Source organism: Suncus etruscus, chromosome 18 (assembly GCF_024139225.1).
Source record: "Suncus etruscus isolate mSunEtr1 chromosome 18, mSunEtr1.pri.cur, whole genome shotgun sequence".
Lineage (NCBI taxonomy): Eukaryota > Metazoa > Chordata > Mammalia > Eulipotyphla > Soricidae > Suncus > Suncus etruscus.
The window spans coordinates 6971681-6990340 of record NC_064865.1 but is presented as its reverse complement, the minus strand read 5'-3'; the positions used below and the strand labels follow the sequence as shown (position 1 = coordinate 6990340).

The 18660-nt window shown below is 39.5% G+C and overlaps 1 protein-coding gene across 1 annotated transcript in view; it reads left to right on the top strand.

Moving 5' to 3' along the window:
* PRKN (parkin RBR E3 ubiquitin protein ligase) overlaps positions 1–18660 on the top strand; it is a 1108857-nt gene that overhangs the window by 807789 nt on the left and 282408 nt on the right. The window contains exon 7 of the mRNA XM_049765509.1: positions 580–716. Within this exon, the coding sequence (XP_049621466.1) occupies positions 580–716 (137 nt within the window). The remainder of the gene's footprint in view (positions 1–579; positions 717–18660) is intronic.

The following is an 18660-nucleotide window of genomic DNA, read 5'->3' as shown; positions in this document are numbered from 1 at the left end:
GTTTGACCAAAAAATTACCAATTTTTAAAACCTTACATTGTTATGTGTTAGAATATCAATGTAAAGTGCAGTATCAGCTTTCAAGGAGTCTAAAAAGTCTAAAAAGCAAGAATGCAGTGTGTTAGTATAGGGGGTCCTTGCACGCAGCTGACCAAGTTCAATCTCCAGCATCCCTGTAGTTCACTGAGCATATCCAGGAGTGATGCCTGAGAACTGTCAGGAGTAAGCCTTCCTTGAACACCCATGAGTGTGTCCTCCCAAACAGACATTAAAGAGAGAAGAAGCAGGGCAATAGTATGACTCGATGGTGGTTCTGTAGAAATGGATCAGTTGGCTAATGAGTCAAATTACAGAGAGGTTCTCTGGGAACTCAGTGGGCTGAACAACCTATTGGTAACTGTGTGCTCCAGGAAAATAGGTAGTTGGACAATCAGGGATCTGACTGTGGAAGATCCCCTGTTCTGGATATGCAGTACACTTGCCTGACACAGGTTACTGGAGATGTTCTGGAGTGTGGGGCTCTTTCCTGCCGTGAAGGGCCTGAGTCATGTCTGTCTGTCTGTCTGTCTGTCCACACAGGAGCCCGGTGCTTGTTTTCCAGTGCAATGACCGCCATGTGATCTGTTTAGACTGTTTCCACCTCTACTGTGTTACCAGACTCAATGACAGGCAATTTGTTCATGACCCCCAGCTTGGATATTCACTGCCTTGTGTGGGTAAGTCTAGCACCGTTTTTCTTTTTCTCGTATTTTTATTGCTGATGAGGAATCAAAGAATAAGGGTTGATATAAAACTGTCTTAGAGACACCCATTCCCTAGCTGAGGGTGGAATTGAGGTGTGTTCTTGTCTTTGGTGGGTAGGAAACGTTTGTGTTTGGATTACAAATGTACAGGACTGCATATAGGGGTGAATGAAATGTGCAGAATGGTATGGATAAATTCAATGAATATATTTTTTGGAATATTATTCAGCCAAGGCACACCAAGTGTATCTATAAATTATTCTCCTTGTACATCATATGTTTATTACCCTGGATCTAGAACAGTACTATCAAATGACCGTAGTACTTTGGTCATTTAGTATTATCTAGCATTAGTGTTTTGAACACATATGTAATACAAATGAAAGAACATATGTAAAAATTCAAGGATGAATTGCAACTGAAACACTCAATAGTTTTTGAAGTCTAAACATTTTTAATCTTTCAATATTATAAAATTCCCTCTTACTTGCACTAAATGGTTATTATTATATGTATCCTTTTTATTGAGGTGAAGTTAACAGAGCATACAATTAACCATGCTAAAGTATGCAGTTTAGGTACAAAGCAGTTACTCATTTTATTATGCAGTGGTGGTCCATCTCTTTCTTGTTTCAAAATGTTTCTGTCGCTCCAGAATTGTAGGATTTATCAGCCTCCAATCTCCCTGGACCTACTCCCCTTCTTGCAACCCCAGATCTGTCTGTAGTGTCTGTGGTCTTGCCAAATCTTGATATTTGATAGAAAAAAAATCTTGGCATACACTTCCTTTTGTGTCTGTTTTTTTTTTTTTTAATTCAACATGTTTTTGAAGCTTATGCAAATTGTAGCATGCACCAGTCCTCATTTCCTTTTATGGCTGAATAATATCCCTTTCCATGGGTGTACCACTATTTGTTGATTCAGTTCATATATTATCAGGCATTTGCATTGTTCTCACCTTTGGTTATTCAAAATGATACTGTGCCATAAATATTTGTGCGCTTGTTTATGCAGGGACATATGTTTTCATTTCTCAGGTATATATTTGGGTCTGTGAATGGAAGGCAGGCAATTCTGAGTTTGACCTGAGGAATCAATAAGTATTTCATTAGATGCTATATCACTTTGTCTCCACACCAGAGACTTATAGGGCTACTATTCTTTATTTCTTTACCAATCCTTGACATTTTCCCCACTTTTATCAACATCCTTTTGGCTGTTAAGTGACTTCTCATTTTGTTTTGGATTTACGCTTTCTCAATGACAAAAAATGTTGAGCAGTTTTTCCTATTCTTGTTCTCTATTATTCTTTTCTTCTTTGGAGAAATGTGTGTTCAAATACTTTGCCCATATTTTATTCAGTCATTGTCTTTTTACTGTTGAGTTATAAGTGTTTATTTAAATATGTTCTTAATACTAAGTTCTTAACAGAGTATAACTTGAAAATCTCAACAACATTCTGTGTTTTTTTTTTTACTTTTTATATACTTTTATATGCATTTTAATTTTTTTTTTTTTTTGGTTTTGGGGCCACACCCAGCGATGCTCAGGGGTTACTCCTGGCTGTCTGCTCAGAAATAGCTACTGGCAGGCACGGAGGACCATATGGGACACTGGGATTCGAACCAACCATCTTTGGTCCTGGATCAGCTGTTTGCAAGGCAAATACCGCGCTATCTCTCTGAGCCCATGCATTTTAATTTTATATATAAAATATATTTCCAAATCAAAGGTCAAATCAGATACCTTATTTTCCAAATTTTGGGGGTCAGAGAGATAGCACATCAGTTGGGCATTTGCCTTGCACGAAGCCAACCCAGGACAGATGGTGGATTCCCGGCATCCCATATAGTCCACCCATGACTGCCAGAGGCGATTTCTGAGCACAGAGCCAGGAGGAACCCCTGAGTGCCACTGGGTGTGACCCAAAAACAAAAACAAAAACTAAAAAACAAAACCGAATGGCTTAATGGCTTAACTCTTATAATGAGCTCACTTACCCATTTTATTTATTGTTGGTTATGGAGTAAGGTAGGGATATATATATATATATATATATATATATATATATATATATATATATATATAATTCAGTGTGGTAAAAATCTCCTTTGTAGATTTTTGGAAATTGTGGTTTGAAGCTGTTATTCCTTGATTCATTGACCAGTTTTTAAAAATTCAGCATATTTTAATATTTTATATGGATTTATAGTGACCTTCATGTTGATCACATATACCTCAAAATTTTGCATTGATTGAATGGAAGAAGTTAATTACATTGTTTTATTGTAAATTGTGGTACTCATTTTTAATCAAGTATGACAGTAATACAATACTTTTGAATTAAGGTTTGCAAACTTTGTATCAGTATACACCAGAAAAAATGGAACATTAGTGTGCTTTCTGTATTTTTAGCAAAAAGGTTCCAAATCAGATAAACAGTTATTGGATGGTAGAATAATTTATTTTGAATATTTTAATGTGTAATTTTATATTGGTAAATTCTCTTTTTTTTACAAACTTGTTATCTCAGAATAATTTCTAAATATCAGTTTTCATTTTAATGTTAATGTACAGGGCACTCGTAAAAGTTTTGTTTCTTCTTTGTTTACTTTTAAATTTTAAAACTTTTATCATCAAATTTTTCAGAGATGAAGTAAATTTTAGTTTAATAAATCTCCTTGCACATCAGACAGGCTTTCTAGCATTAGGAGATTTTCTAGGTTTTTCATTCTTGCTCAATGACCTGTAATCTGATCCATTTTTTTCTAATTTCTGGTACCTTTCATTATAAATGGTATTTAAGAGACATAGTCTTGATTTTGGTGAGCTCATTATCACTGGATCAGTCACTGTTTCTCTTCCTAGTTGAAAGGCTTAGGAAACATACATTTTTTAATAAAAGTAAAAACTACAATATGAATCATCTTAATATTTTCAATGAACATACAGAACCGTAAAATTTTTATTCCATGGCATTAATCTTACAGTGGTCCTGGCTTCCTGTCGTAGCAAAGATCCTATTTCTGAGTGACCTGTTCCATGGCTCATATGAATATATTTCACAGTTTTAGAGTTCATCATTCACAGTGTTAGAGTATCATCCAAATACTAGTCTCAGAGCTATACTAGATTCTAGATACAAATACTAGATTCACAGAGTATCATCCAAATACTAGTCCCAGAGTCCCAGAGCATGGTTTTTGCAAACAGAGTTAAGAGCTGTGTATATGTTTTGTTGCTGTGACATTTTTTTCTGTAGAAACAGTCCTATGTTCTCCGGGTCATACTGTTGCTGATTTCCTGTGTCTTCATATTTTGGTTATTTCTTTACTTTATGTTTTCATGGTTATGTAAAATTGATTGTCAAGTCAGATCAATAATTGTCAAGTCAAAGCTATACTACAAATGAAGTCAAAGCTATAAAATCAAAGTCAAAGCAAGTCAAAATTATACAAGTGACATTCAAAGAAATATAGGTTTAAGCCCTACCATTTTTCACTAGCCCTTTTATTCTCCTACAGGTGAAACTTTTTTTGAAAATTATTCCATTTAAAGACATGCAAGGAGATTGTCAATTGAATATATAAAAAAAGATTTGTATCATTCCCTTGAGCAAAACTGCACACATTTTGGGCACCTTGATTTTTCACTGTACTCTAGATTACATTTTGTTAAAAACACTCACCAGTAACATAGATATTTTTTCTACCAATTAAAAACAATGATTCTTGGAGGCTAGAGTGATAGGACAAGGAGTAGAATATTTGCCTTGCATGGGGCCATTTGAGGTTTAATCCTTGGCATACCATATGTTTCAACAATCACCACCAGTGGCAATTCCTGAGTACAGAGCCAGGAGTAACCCCTGAGCATCACCAGGTTTGACCCCCAAACAAATAACAACAAAAACCAGTGACTTCCATTATGTGGATGTGCCTTAGTGTCCCCTTACTGGGGTATACTTAATTTTCCTTGTTTTTTTTTTTTTTTGCACATTGTATCTATTGAATATTAGATTAATGAATCCACTTTGTGTAGGCATATTTTCCATTTTCTCAGCATGTCATTGAGATAGTTTCCTCAGAGAAGATCTCTGTTGAAAAGGGAGCATACATGTGGACCTCACTGTTTCTTTATTCCCCTACTATTGCTTCACACCTTAACATGGCTCACCAGCAATGAATATGATTTGGGTCTCCATAAACTCTGGAGCAGAGTCATTGAAAGACTTTTTTTTTTTTGAAAGACTATTTTTTAAGTGTGTGTACTTGGGGTCATAATACAGTGGGTAGGGTGTTGCGTTGCATGCAGCTGACCCACATTTGATCCCTGGCATATCATATGGTCTCCAGAGCCCTCCAGGAATGATTTCTGAGCTCAGAGCTAGGCATAACCCCCGAGCACCACCAGGTGTGGCCCCCAAATCAAAAAAGAAGTATGTATGTAACTACTTCATTCTAAGTTAATTTGCCATGAACCTTCATAAAACCTTGTTGTTGTTGTTTTAATAATATCATTATTTAAGGCAACATGATTACAAATACGTTTGTAGTTGGGTTTGTCTTAAAAAGCACACCCCTGTTCACCAATGTAACCTTTCTGCCACCTATGCCACCCATCTCCCTCCTCTCCATAGCCCTTCCTGTCTTTGAGACAGGCATTTGTTTTATAAGAAATCAGACAAAGCTACATGTCCAGGTAGTTTATTATTAGGAGAGAATATGACAGAGTCTGGCAGGTGAGGCAGGCTGGGAATATTCACCTGAGTGGTACCCAGCTCCCCTCACCTGTCCAACTTTCCTCGGCCCAAATAGATGGCTCTTCTCAAAACCATGTCATTCTGTCACAGGCAACATCACCACCAGCCTTGAAGACTTCAGCCTTCTTTGCTCTTAACTGTGATTAACATGTTCAATATTTGCCCATATTCTGTGAACAAAGACTTTCCATTTCTATTAAAGAGAATTTCTTTGCCCTAAATGTCTGGAGCTCTGTCTCAGCAAAGTCATTCTTCCCTCCTTGCTGAGTGACCTTCAGTGTCTCAGTGTCAGACGCAGTCACTCATCCCTGTTTGAAACCTTTGGCTTAGGATGGGGATCCTCAGAGAGGGCATCAGGGTCTTCACACCTTGGGGTGGCTGTTTGCCCTTTGGCTTGTGCTCACCCCCGTGCTGAGCACTTTCACTTTAATGAGTGCTTTCTTGGCAGGAGTCTTTCCAAGCCATGCATGAGCTTAGTCACGTTTGCTTCAGTGAAAATAAGATGGTTCCCCCATGCCTGTAATCACCTCCAGGGAAAGGAAGGAATATCACTCTAAAGCAGGGGTGTCACTCTTCCACTGTCTCCATCTTTGCAGTTCAGGGCACAGGATCACACACTCTACAGTGACTTAGAAGTGCCCCATAAACTTGCACATAGCATAAGGAAGCAGTTTTGTTTTCATAGCTTTGATAATTCCTGTCTAAGTCCTAACTGACCTCCCCTAGAAAACTGACTCCATCTTGGGATAATGACAGAGTATGGGGGGTAGGGGACAAGTTCAATTCCCTGCTCTGAAATTTAACTCCCTGTGACATGGCTAACAAGATTGAACCCTGGTGTGTCTGTCTGCCTTTCACTTGAGGTTAGACACTAAAGACAGTGACAGAGTGAGAACAGCTTTTGCTGTATATCTTATGATGTCTAGAGGTGTATGTGTTGTGTGTGCATGAGCACATGCACATAGTTGTGTATATTCATAAATGAACATACTTTCAGACATTTTTTATATCGGCACCATGATGTGCAATACTGTTAATGATGGGTTTTCATACATACATACATGGGAATATTCCAATTTCACACCCATGACTAGTTTGGCCACACCTCAGATTTCATACACCACTTCCCTCCACCCTCCACCATGGGAAACTCAATTCTGTAGACCAGTTTTTCAGCTCCATTGTCCTTGACCATTTGTCATCCCCTCCTTTGTTTCTTTTCATACTCATGAGAGAGATCATTCTGTCTGCTCCTCTCCTTCTAACTTCCATCAGCTGGATTTCTTCAGATGATTTTATCTTTTTATGGCCAAGTAGTGTTCCATTGTGTACATATTTAAACATATTTAACAGTTTCTTTACCCACTCATCTCTTCCTAGACACTAGGGGTTGTTTCCAGATGTGGTCTGTGGAGAATGTTGCTGCAGTGAACATGAATAGGATGCATATGCCAGGCATTGTTTTAACTGGAAGTCAGTGTTTTCCAACCAGTGCATGCATAAGCTAATCAATTGTCAGGCCTGACTCACCTACCCATTTTTCTGACAATCTTTTTTTCCCTTTTAATATATTTGACATTTCATTGATTTGTGGGGTACATAACTAACACACACACACACACACACACACACAAAACAAGTCAAATAGGAGGTCAAGGTTTTGCAAACTATAAATAGAAACAAGAGATTATCATTAACAAGAATTGATTGATTTCATATAACTTTAATATCACTGTCTTTTCCCTTAGTGTGGGGTGAATAGAGGGGTTCTAGTAATGACTAATTAGAAATGAATTATGTGTGTGGAAAGCTAAGACTCTGGCTAGTCTCTTTGATGTGCTGGAAAAGCCCTGTATGAGTTTCTTCCATACACCATCACTTGGTCACAGTGCCTGGAGACATTATCATGACCTCAATTCTTCTATGTAAGTGCATTGGGTTTCAAGAAGAGTCAAAGCCAGGTGAGGATTTGGGCTCTGGGACTTTTCATAGAGTTTGGCTGATTGCTCTGAAGAAAGGTCCATTTCCCTTCCCACTGAGTCCATTCCAAATGCTTCTCTGAATTGCTTTAGACCCCTGTAGAGATGATGGGCTATTTTTGGATGAAAATTCTGGCAAGATAATTAAAACATGATTTGTTTCTGCAATCAAGGAGCATTTTGTTTCTAAACCATCACTTCTGTTCAATGGCAAGTTCCTTCATAACCCCTAGAGATGGGCTGTGGGAAGTCGCAGCAGGAAGTTTTTCTTACCTGGGGGTTGGCATCAAGCTGTAAGTGGGGCAGTTTTGTTGGCAGAGAATTATCATAATTTTCTTGACGGTTCGCATTCCCATTCTGGCATTCTCTGGAGGATTTTTGATCCATTTTAAAACTTGCTTAATACAAACTGAAGGCATTCTGTTCTATTGGCACAAGAGCACTCCTCAAAGAGAATATCATGACCACTTTGTGGTCAAACCAGTCATTTAAACCTCTTCCCCAATACCTATAAAAACAGTTCTTGGTGCCCCCATTGCATTGTCACCAGAGACTGGAAACCTCGCAGTGTTTGAACTGTGGTATTAAGAGAAAAAGATTTAGATCAGCTTTGGGGAAGGGTCTATTCACTTTGTATCAGCAACAGAGATGAAAAGCAGAATTAGCCAACTTTTCGCCAAAGCACAAAGAGCTGGAGAAAGTTTTTATTTCTATTACTCAGTGACCTGAGTACAAATGTCCTGATAACATGATAACAGAGTCCATTTGTTCACAAGACACACCTTCCTATCCAACCATCAGTACCAGAATGTTCTATCCCCTCATCATCTAGTTTTGAAAATCTCTATCCAGCTACCGAAGCTAAACACTTTCCAAACCTACTTCTGGACAGATATATTTTTCAAGCCATGGCGCATCAATGGACTGTTTCCATGGATGTGGTATTGATGATAAAGCATTAGAAGTGACTTAAAATACTCCTTTGTGTTTCCTTCTCTTGTTACCTGAACTTTTGTGATGTTTTGAAATGGTGGGGAGCCATATGATTTCAAGAAAAATAATGAATGGTAAGCATTGTTAGAGACCTTCCCTGAGGTAAACCAGCCCCTCTGAATGCCCACATGTGAAACACAATTATTTTTCTCATTTCTGCTCAATACTCCTTTAGTAACAGTATTGCAAACCAGAGAGAGAGAGAGAGAGAGAGAGAGAGAGAGAGAGAGAGAGAGACAGAGAGACAGAGAGACAGAGAGACAGAGAGAGAGAGAGACAGAGAGAGAAGAAAAGTATCTGCCACAGAGACAGTCTGGGGACTGGGGAACAAGGAACAGGATGGTAACTGGGGACACTGATGGCTGGAAATAAACACTGGTGAAGTGATGGGTATTGGAACATTGTATGACTGAAACTCAACCATTAACAACTTTCTAGCTCTATATCTCATGGCAATTTAATTAAAAATAAATTAAAAAAAAAGAAAAGTTAACACAAGTTCAAAGCTATGACTCCAGAAATTGTACTCTCAATTATTGCCAAGCCTGCTGACAACAGTTAAAGTGCTCTGTCTTTGAAATGTCTCTTGAAAAGGTCAGGGGATGAGTATATGTAATTTTTACGAGTAGTTTCTATACTTAAACTAAAAGCAAACTTAAAAAATAGAAGCCAACTACAAACATATTTGTAATTATGGTGCTTAAATAAAGATATTTAAAATATTTAAAAATATTTAAAATAGAATCTCTCTTTTATAAAGGAAGTTGTAAAGACTGTGTATCTGGTTAAGCATCTGATTTTCAACCCAGATGAGCCAAAGAAAACGTCCATGTCCCTCCAGTCTCACCCTCCTTCTCCCTGGAAAACTGTTTCCATCCTCCAATGCATCTTGCATAGCAAGACAAGGCAGCCAATGTCTGCCCAGGCCATACTTGTCAGGCCTGATGAGCATGGCCCACAGTATTTATTAGAGAGCTTCAGAGGGAGCATTCTAGAAACAGCATTGTACTGTCAGTGGAGACTCCATCATGAGTAGTTGCAAACATGCTGCTCTATCTTTTGCTCTCTTGATTGTGGTCTGATCTATGTAACCAGCAGGGATTTTCAATAATTATTAGTGTAGTTGAAAATAAGATTATCAGGGCCAGATTGATAGCACAGTGGGTAAGGTGCTTGCCTTACATGCTACTGACCCCGGTTTGATCCTTGGCATTGCGTTCGGTCCCCTGAGCCCTACCAGGAGGAATCCTTGAACTCAGAGTCAGAAGTAAGCCCTGAGCACCGCCAGGTATGTCCCCAAAAGCAATGCCAAAAAGAACATAGCCCTGGTAGACAATTTCTGAGCCTCTAACATATATGTCTGAGCTTGTGGGCAAAGCTTCCCACCCTCCAATTACTTTAAAGGGCTTCCTGTCCCACTATCTTACCTTTTGTTCTTGGCATTTATATTAGGAATGGTTCCAAATGTCATTTGCGCTCTCCCGTCTTAGGGTTTCAGTTCAATGATCACCTGAAATAAAACAAACAAACAAAAAACCAACTGGTCATTATTAACTCTGACTTCTTAACTTACTTAGGCTCATGCTAAGTAATTTGGTTTTCTGATTGCGTGAGGGGTCATTTGTTTTGTTTTATTTAAGGAGGGTGTTATTTCCTTGGATTTGGAGGAGTCTGGTGTAAAATAGAAACTCTGGGGTTGACTTATATTCGCAGTGACACACAACTTGTCCCCTCATCATGTTTCATTTCCACTCCTACCACGTCCCATATCTCATTGGCTATTGGGGCAGTATCTTACTGGACTTAGATTCATGTCACCCACTGGACCTCTGCAGTCTCTGTCTCCCCAAACCAATTGAAGATTGGGGAAGTAGGGATCAGGTGGGAGGCCTTTTTAGACCTACCTTCTTCCTCCTAGAACTCTGCACATGCCCTACCTGAGCATGGAGTTGAAAGGGAAAGGTATGGCTTCAGGTGTCCCCCCAACCCCACAGGAAGTGCCTGCCTGATGGGCATCAGAATAACAGATACCCAGTCCTGCCATTTTGTCACAAGGAGGGGATATGGCCAGAGAAAAATCTCAGGTACCAGTGGATGCTCAGCTGAGGTCTCAGGAAGATTCTGTCTGGCCTTGGAAAATTGAACTTTCTAGAGCCTCACTTCAGAGCCTTGGAGACTTCCAAAGAGCTTAGCATGGGCAGGTATTTCTTCTTTCTTTCTTTCTTTCTTTCTTTCTTTCTTTCTTTCTTTCTTTCTTTCTTTCTTTCTTTCTTTCTTTCTTTCTTTCTTTCTTTCTTTCTTTCTCTCTCTCTCTCTCTCTCTCTCTCTCTCTTTCTTTCTTTCTTTCTTTCTTTCTTTCTTTCTTTCTCTCTCTCTCTCTCTCTCTCTCTTTCTTTCTTTCTTTCTTTCTTTCTTTCTTTCTTTCTTTCTTTCTTTCTTTCTTTCTTTCTTTCTTTCTTTCCTTCCTTCCTTCCTTCCTTCCTTCCTTCCTTCCTTCCTTCCTTCCTTCCTTCCTTCCTTCCTTCCTTCCTTCCTTCCTTCCTTCCTTCCTTCCTTCCTTCCTTCCTTCCTTCCTTCCTTCCTTCCTTTCTTTCTTTCTTTTTTTTATCTTTTTGGTTTTGGGGCCACACCAGGTGATGCTCAGGGGTTACTCTTGGCTATGTACTCAGAAATCACTCCTGGCTTGGGGGAACATATGGGACACCAGGGAATCAAACAGAAATCCATCCTTGATTAGCACATACATAGTAAATGCCCTACCACTCACCTCACCACTCAAGCCCTGGTATTTCTCCTGACAGCGCTCAGGAGTTACTCTTGGCTCTGCGTTCAGAAGTCCTGGCAGGCTTGGAAGACCATAAGGATGCCGGGATTCAAACTGGAGTCTGTCCTGTGTTGGCCATGTGCATGAGTTACTCTTGGCTCTGCGCTCAGAAGTCCTGGCAGGCTCGGAAAACCATAAGGGATGCTGGGATTCAAACTGGAGTCTGTCCTGTGTTGGCCATGTGCATGTGCCTTACTGCTGTGCTATCCCTCCGGCCCCTATGTCCTGAAATCTTGAGACCTGCAGTCTCCCCCTCTCGACAAGGGTTCCTGAGGGTCTGTCTCTAACTGTGAGCCCAATGCTCTGAGCTGCCTGCACTTAGAAGGTACTCCTGGAAGGCTCTGGGGACCCTAGGAAATGCTGGGGATCAACCTGGTCAGCATTGTGCAAAACAAATGCTCTACCACTGTGCTGTCACGCTAGCTCCAAGAATAACCCTTCCACATAGTATTCAGGGAAGACTATAACCAGAGATTTGAATAACTTGCCTTGGGCCACACAGCACCACAGAGTAAAATTTAGCCCATGTGAGTCCCTGAGGCACAGACCCAACCTTCACATCCACTGGCAGCCCATTTCCACAGGACCTCTGTTTCCTAATCTGCAAACTATCCAAGATGGCTCAAGTCATTTCCAAAGTTACAACTGACAGCCCAAGTTCCAGGAGTCTAGAGACAACTACTGAGTCTCTACACAATTTCATTTATTGGGGGAAAAAAAAATCTCTCATTTCAAAAGCATCTGAATGTCCACCAAAATAAATGATTAATAAATATTTAAGTGGGGCCCGGAGAGATAGCACAGCGGTGTTTGCCTTGCAAGCAGCCGATCCAGGACCAAAGGTGGTTGGTTCGAATCCCGGTGTCCCATATGGTCCCCCGTGCCTGCCAGGAGCTATTTCTGAGTAGACAGCCAGGAGTAACCCCTGAGCACTGCCGGGTGTGGCCCAAAAACAAATAAATAAATAAATAAATAAATATTTAAGTGTAAAAATAAAAATAAAAATCCATGAGTTGGGTCAGACCACCCCAGGCATCGTGTTTCTAACCTCTTACACAGACAAGTCTGATGAAGCAGGGTAGCTGTGGAGAAATAATTCCAAGCCAGTGAGTTAAAGATTCATTGGAGTTAGTCTGCTTTATGCCTTGTGGCCTCTCTCTGCCATGTGTGCTCTGTGCCCAGCCCAAAGCCATCACTCTTTTCTTTATTCCTCACAACCAAATCCACCAGGGTGGGGGAAAGTCCTGTAATCTAAGTAGGCTTTTACATACCAAAAGAAGAGGTTAGGGAAAAAGGAAGTTGGAGGGAAAACCTTTGTTTAGGGCTGTTAGTCTCATCTCACTGTTAGGCAGACAAAGTGTTTCAATGTATGAGCTAATGGTACATGTGCATCTGCCCATCAGCTCCTGATGACTTGTGTTCCACTGACACGTTACTTGTTAGGAAGAATGCTGAGGCTGCTGTCTTTGTCATCCTTAGAATGGGTTGCTAGAATGCATGGTCATTACACTCGATCAAACATGCATTCTGCAAGCACTAAAAGCCATCACAATAAGAGACAAATGGACTAACTTTCTTTTTTTTACTTCTAATAACCACAACTCTTGTTTCCATCAGTCCTTCAGATAGTAACCATTGGAATAAAGTGAAATTATGACATAAACTCCATCACTAGCCAGGTCTACCTACACTCGCTGGCAACCTTTTCTTTATTCTTTATATGTAGATTATTTGGGGATAGAAGTTGGCCATACCTGGCAGTGCTCAGGAGCTACTCTTTTTGTTTAGAGGTCACTCTGGGTCACTTTAGATTCAACCACAGCCCAATGACCTCTCCAGGTCATAATTTAAGTATCTTTTTTTCTGCTTACTGGAGAAAATCATTAACATAATTGATATTTAGGTCCTTAATTGCTGTGATTCTATAAGGCAAATGTTCTTATTCCTATCATAGGTTATACAGACACACACAAATACACACACACCCCTAGATTTCATTTCCTTAAGTGACCAGTGAGTTGACAGATCTGAGAGCTCATTTAAGAAAACTGAGGGATGCTGTTTACTTCCAGTGCACCATAGCATAAATGCAGCTGTTGGAACCACAAATCTGGCTTGTCAATCAAACGTCATTGTGTTGCTTCATTTGAAATGGATCCCGTCACTGCATTGCTCCTTCTTTGAAAAGAAAAAGCCTTGTGGTCAAAATGTCAATTGCTAACTTTATTTTCTTTTTACCTCATCCATTTAAGCATACCCTTTTCCTCTATGTAATTAGTTAGTGTCACTCATGCTTTAATTGGTCACAGTGTAAGACAACTGAATTTGAAAATGATGCTAAGATATAAAACCAAGCTGTAGCAATCCTTTCTGAACACATCTCAGCTGAGCACAGCTTAACAATATCTACAAGGAGGCTTGTGTCCTGGTACTTAGGTTTTACATTTTTATTTGCATAAGAAATTGATATGTTAAGTAGAATAAAATGGTACCTTTAAAAGGAAGAGTCATATTTTTTTTCAATTCCAGTTCAACTTAGTAAGATATAAAAATCGATGCATAAGAAGCTTAGGTTGGAGTATAATCCCTCTAAGAGCATAATCAACAAATACTGCTAGTATCTCCTAATATCTGTTGGTTTCCAGTCTATTTCTGCACCTGTTCACAGATGTCCCCATGATGTGGATGAGCTCCAAGCTCACTAGTGCGATAAGTACTCCAATATGGTCTTTGGCTCTAACTAAAAGCACTGACAAAGTACTTTTCCCTTTGCCATCTTTTCAGTATTCTAAAGTGTTTCAGGATAAATGTCTGTATTCGGCCAACTCAGAGACTCACTCTGTTCTCGAAAGAGATGTAAAACAAGCTGTGAAAAATTATGGATACACCAGCCATGCAGCTGAAAGCTGGCAATCTTAGGAGGAGAGGGTGGGCCAATGCCTGCTCTGCCAAAGCCATGCAAGCTGCAACCACCACCCACAACTACTGCTTTGCTAATAATAATGGCCTTGCTTCACACTGATCTACGGCTTTCTGAAGAGACAGAAACTAGTCTGACCAAAACTCTATATATGCAAATATTTGGGCTAACTAATATCACCAGGACTTTTTTTTTTTTTTTGGAGAGAGTGTGGGCACATGCATTCTTGTAAACCTTGTAAACATTCATTATTTACATTCTTGTAAACACATGCATTCTTCTAAAAACCATGGTAGCTGAAAACATGCCCTACAAAAGCCACAATAGCAGCAATAGTGCTTGAAATTCCTGGACAACTCCAATATTTTTTTTGGTGGGGGGATAAAGTGGATATCCAAGAGCCAGTTTCCTAGGACTAATGTCTCTCTTTCAGCCTCTCAGCCATGGTGACAATTCCCATTGCCTGACAGAACAGAGAATATGGCTTAAAAGAGTGACCTGAAAAGCAGGAAACAGTGGGAGGCAAATAGACCTAGAGGGGCTCTTCCTACAACTCTACCTGGGCAGTAGAAGACTTTCACATCCTTCACAGTGTCCCCTTCATCTCTATCAAGGCTGGTATACTTGGTGCTGGTTTGGGTTTGTGCTGGTTTGGGTTTGTGCAGAGACAAACTTCTACACATCCAAATGATGCTAATGAGCTAAGAACTCACCAGCATTGTGGGAATGAGCACACCCAGTTTTTCTTTCTCATTGCTAGTCAGTACTGAATGAAAATTAAGGCTCATGTTCCAATCAATGCAGAAAAAAAAACATTTTAAATTATTTGTATGATTTTCAAGAATTCAGTAATTCAATATAATATATCCTTTTCTACTGTGAAATGAAATGAGCACAGGGACTGGTGGTCAAGGTATAATGAATGATTAATATTTGCTATGGGGGAAAAGAAATCTCTCTCCATTCAACAAAGAGGGAGTCCCATCAAGAAAACCTGATTATCAAAACAACAGTTGAATGTCTTCCAGACACATTGAGTTCAGGCCCTCAAATATCCAGATAGCTCAGTCATCGTTCCTGGAAGAGAATGTCCAACAGTCTGAACATAACATTTTATGGGCATGCAGGAAGCCACAGAAAGATTTGCATGGCTCAGCTCTGTTGAAGGTGCCTCCTAGCACCATGCTGGGTTGCTGCACAAATGCACAAATTCACATTTAGAAGCAATTCTGTAAAATGTGCTCTTTTTCCCCCTTGGAGACCAGAATGCCTTGGAGAAGTTAAATATGCAAGTGGGTAATTTTTGGAAATTCTTATTATTTACTTGACTCTTATCTCTCTCTCTCTCTCTCTCTCTCTCTCTCTCTCTCTCTCTCTCTCTCTCTCTCTCTCTCTCTCTCTCTCTCTCTCTCTCCAGTAAACAGAATCTCCCTGCTAATGATTATTTTCCCCCTCCAAAGGTTCCACAATTATCACAGTTCCTCTCACCTTCCCATAAACACGTCCAATGAGCCAGGTGGAGATGGAGAACACAGAAACAACTTGAAGCAGAGTTGCCTGGAACAGGAATGGAGGGGAACAGTGTGGTGCTTCTTGTTCCCTAAACTGATGTCTTTGTGGGCAAAAAAAGGAAAATAAGCATCAGGGCTTAAAACTTCCTGGAGATTTAAATCATACCTTAGCTGGCTGCAAATCTCATTATGAGTTTTATAGCCATCTTTTTTTTTCTAACTTGATTTATTTTTATTTTTGGATCAGAAGGAAGGATGGCAATATTGCAGCCTAGAGGTTTGCTCTGAAAAACAAAGTTTGTATTTAGCTGCTGTTGATTTATACCCAAAGTGCTATACTTAGAATGTGTGTACAGTTAGGCATACTTTATAGGTAATTACACCTTCTCTTGATACAAAGGTAGTTATAGCAGCGTGTGCAGCTGAGCCTAGCACCAGCCTCCTGAAGCAGCATCTTTATAAGTGGTACACTATATAAATAAATTTTGAGGGTGGTGGTGGTGATAGTTCATCCTGCAAGAGATCTTATTTCCCCAAAAACTATTTTTAAACCTCTTTTCTATATATATTAACTGCTGATTAAATGGAAGAAGTTGGAGAAAGTGAATAGGCTTGAACTGAAATGAGCACATTGAAATTAAAACATGGATCACAAAACCCAAAGGGAAAAGTTCCCTTGAGTATTTGTAAAAGCTGAAGGGTAGTCCCCAAATCTCTGACATTTTGACCTTATACTTAAATTGTACCTCACAGCAATTCAGTAGTAATAAATTCAAGTCCCTAGTCTCTATTAATTAGAAAGAAATTAAAATCCTCCTCCTGACATTTGGTGATGCTGTTTTTTTAAAAATATAAATGACTTTATTTAAAGACCAAGTATCATAGTTGACATAGATGATTATAATACATTTGTTCCCAGATAAAAGGGAGCAAAATTATTAAAAGAGAAAATAAAATAAAAGAATAAAGTAGCAATAACATTTATGAAAATCATTAGATCTGCTAGAAGGTCTCTGTGTACTCAATCCTGAAAATCTCAACAAATGAATGCCTGAAACATGATTTATCACAAAGGCACGTTATAGGTGCACTAGTAGGAAAAGTCGTTCCTTGCCAGTAGGAAGGGAGAGAATTCTAGAAAGATATCAGACAAAATAATGCGTCATGCTTGAACTCTGATCTTAGTCTAGCTCTCTAGCTGCCTTTCCAAAGACTTCTATACAGTGTTTCCATATTATAAATATTTAATTCCAAGAGCAACGATTTCTAGTAAAGGCTTAAAAAGCAGGCCCTATTAAAAGCAGGAGAAAATATCAATTTTTCCCCAAACTCCTAAGCAGAATCAGTAATAGAACCTACATAAGAACCAAGAGAGCACATAGATTTTACTGGAACTAGTTTCCATCCTCGCCTGGGTCCTATCTTCTCTGTTTTGTTCCATCTTGATATGAGCATATTAAACCACTTCTCCTCTTGCTAAATGGATCTGCATTTAAGACGCTCAATTGTTTCACTGCCCTGCATAGCAACTGGATGATATAAACTCTCATGAATATGGAAATCAGCCAGCCCCTCTAAGTACATTATTAATTATTTCAGAGCTAGCTGGAGGTCACCAGCTCTGAGCAGCATCTATGTTTGGAGTCTCATTAACACAATAAAGAGGGATGCAGTTTTATTACGGTGTGAGAGAGATTCAAGTGGTCAAACTCACAGGACTGAAACTCGGTGCCAAGTGATCCCTGACCCTCACCCACATATGACAAAGGGCAGGAGGCAGTGGATAAAGATTCACAATTTTCATGGAGAAGAATGGAATAAACCACCACTTGTCTGAATCTGAATCATAACAAAAGGCCTCAAAACCCCCAAATAAATTCTGTGTCAGATAAACAGCAGTTGGCAAGATTGGTGAGGAGTGCAGGAAGATGGGGAACTTGATGTCAAACTCTTCCTGCCAAATTTCAGTATAGTGCAGTTCCCTCTACTACCCAGCACTTCGTCACAGATCCCACTTAAGCAGTTCACTTTTAAACCTCTGCCTCTGAGATGTGACAGTGTCAGGTGGAAATAACATTTTTTTAAAAAAATCTTTCCACAGGATATAGCTGTCTGGGCCCAGCCATCCATCTGCATTCTTTAGGAACCTGGTCCTCATTTGCAGTTACTGATTCACCTGCCTGGGTTTTGGCATTTCTAGAAGGCAGGAACAATGCCATCATTGCATTCATGACTTTTCACTGCTTCTGCAGTCTGGCAGAAAAGAACATGAACGATGTAGTTGGCTGAGAATAATTACATAAAATAGACTTAATATGAACATAGGATAGTCTAAAGTCTACTGTCTTCACTTATCTCCTGAGCTACTTGACTTTCACACACTTTAAAACCTTGGCTCACTCTGCAATCCATGTTCTCCCTTGACCACATATCTCACTTGTCTGTCTCTATTTCTTTGCCTCTTTCCACTCTTGAGAAACCTCTGTGGAACATATACTTGTTCTCGAATACATACTTATTCCTCTCTCTCTCTCCTTTAACATCTTTCTAAATCAGTTTCAATAAACTTTCTTGCCTCAGCAAAATTTTTTTAATTAAATTTAATCAATTTATTAAAAGCTGAGGCCAGAGCTATAGCACAGTGGATAGGGTGTTTGCCTTGCATGTAGCCAACCTGGGCAATCCTCGGCATCTCATATGGTCCCCCAAGCCTGCCAGAAGTAATTTCTGAAGGCAGACCAGGTGTAACCCCTGAGTGCTGCCAGGTGTGCTCTCCCCAAAACAATAAAAACCTTTACCTAATTTAAAACTTAATACCAGCATGAAATTGACAGGTAATTATCAAGGGATAACTTGGTAGGACTTTGGTAACAAGCCAACCTCTTCTCTGGCTTTGAAATTGGGAGGCATTATTATTCTCTAGGCACT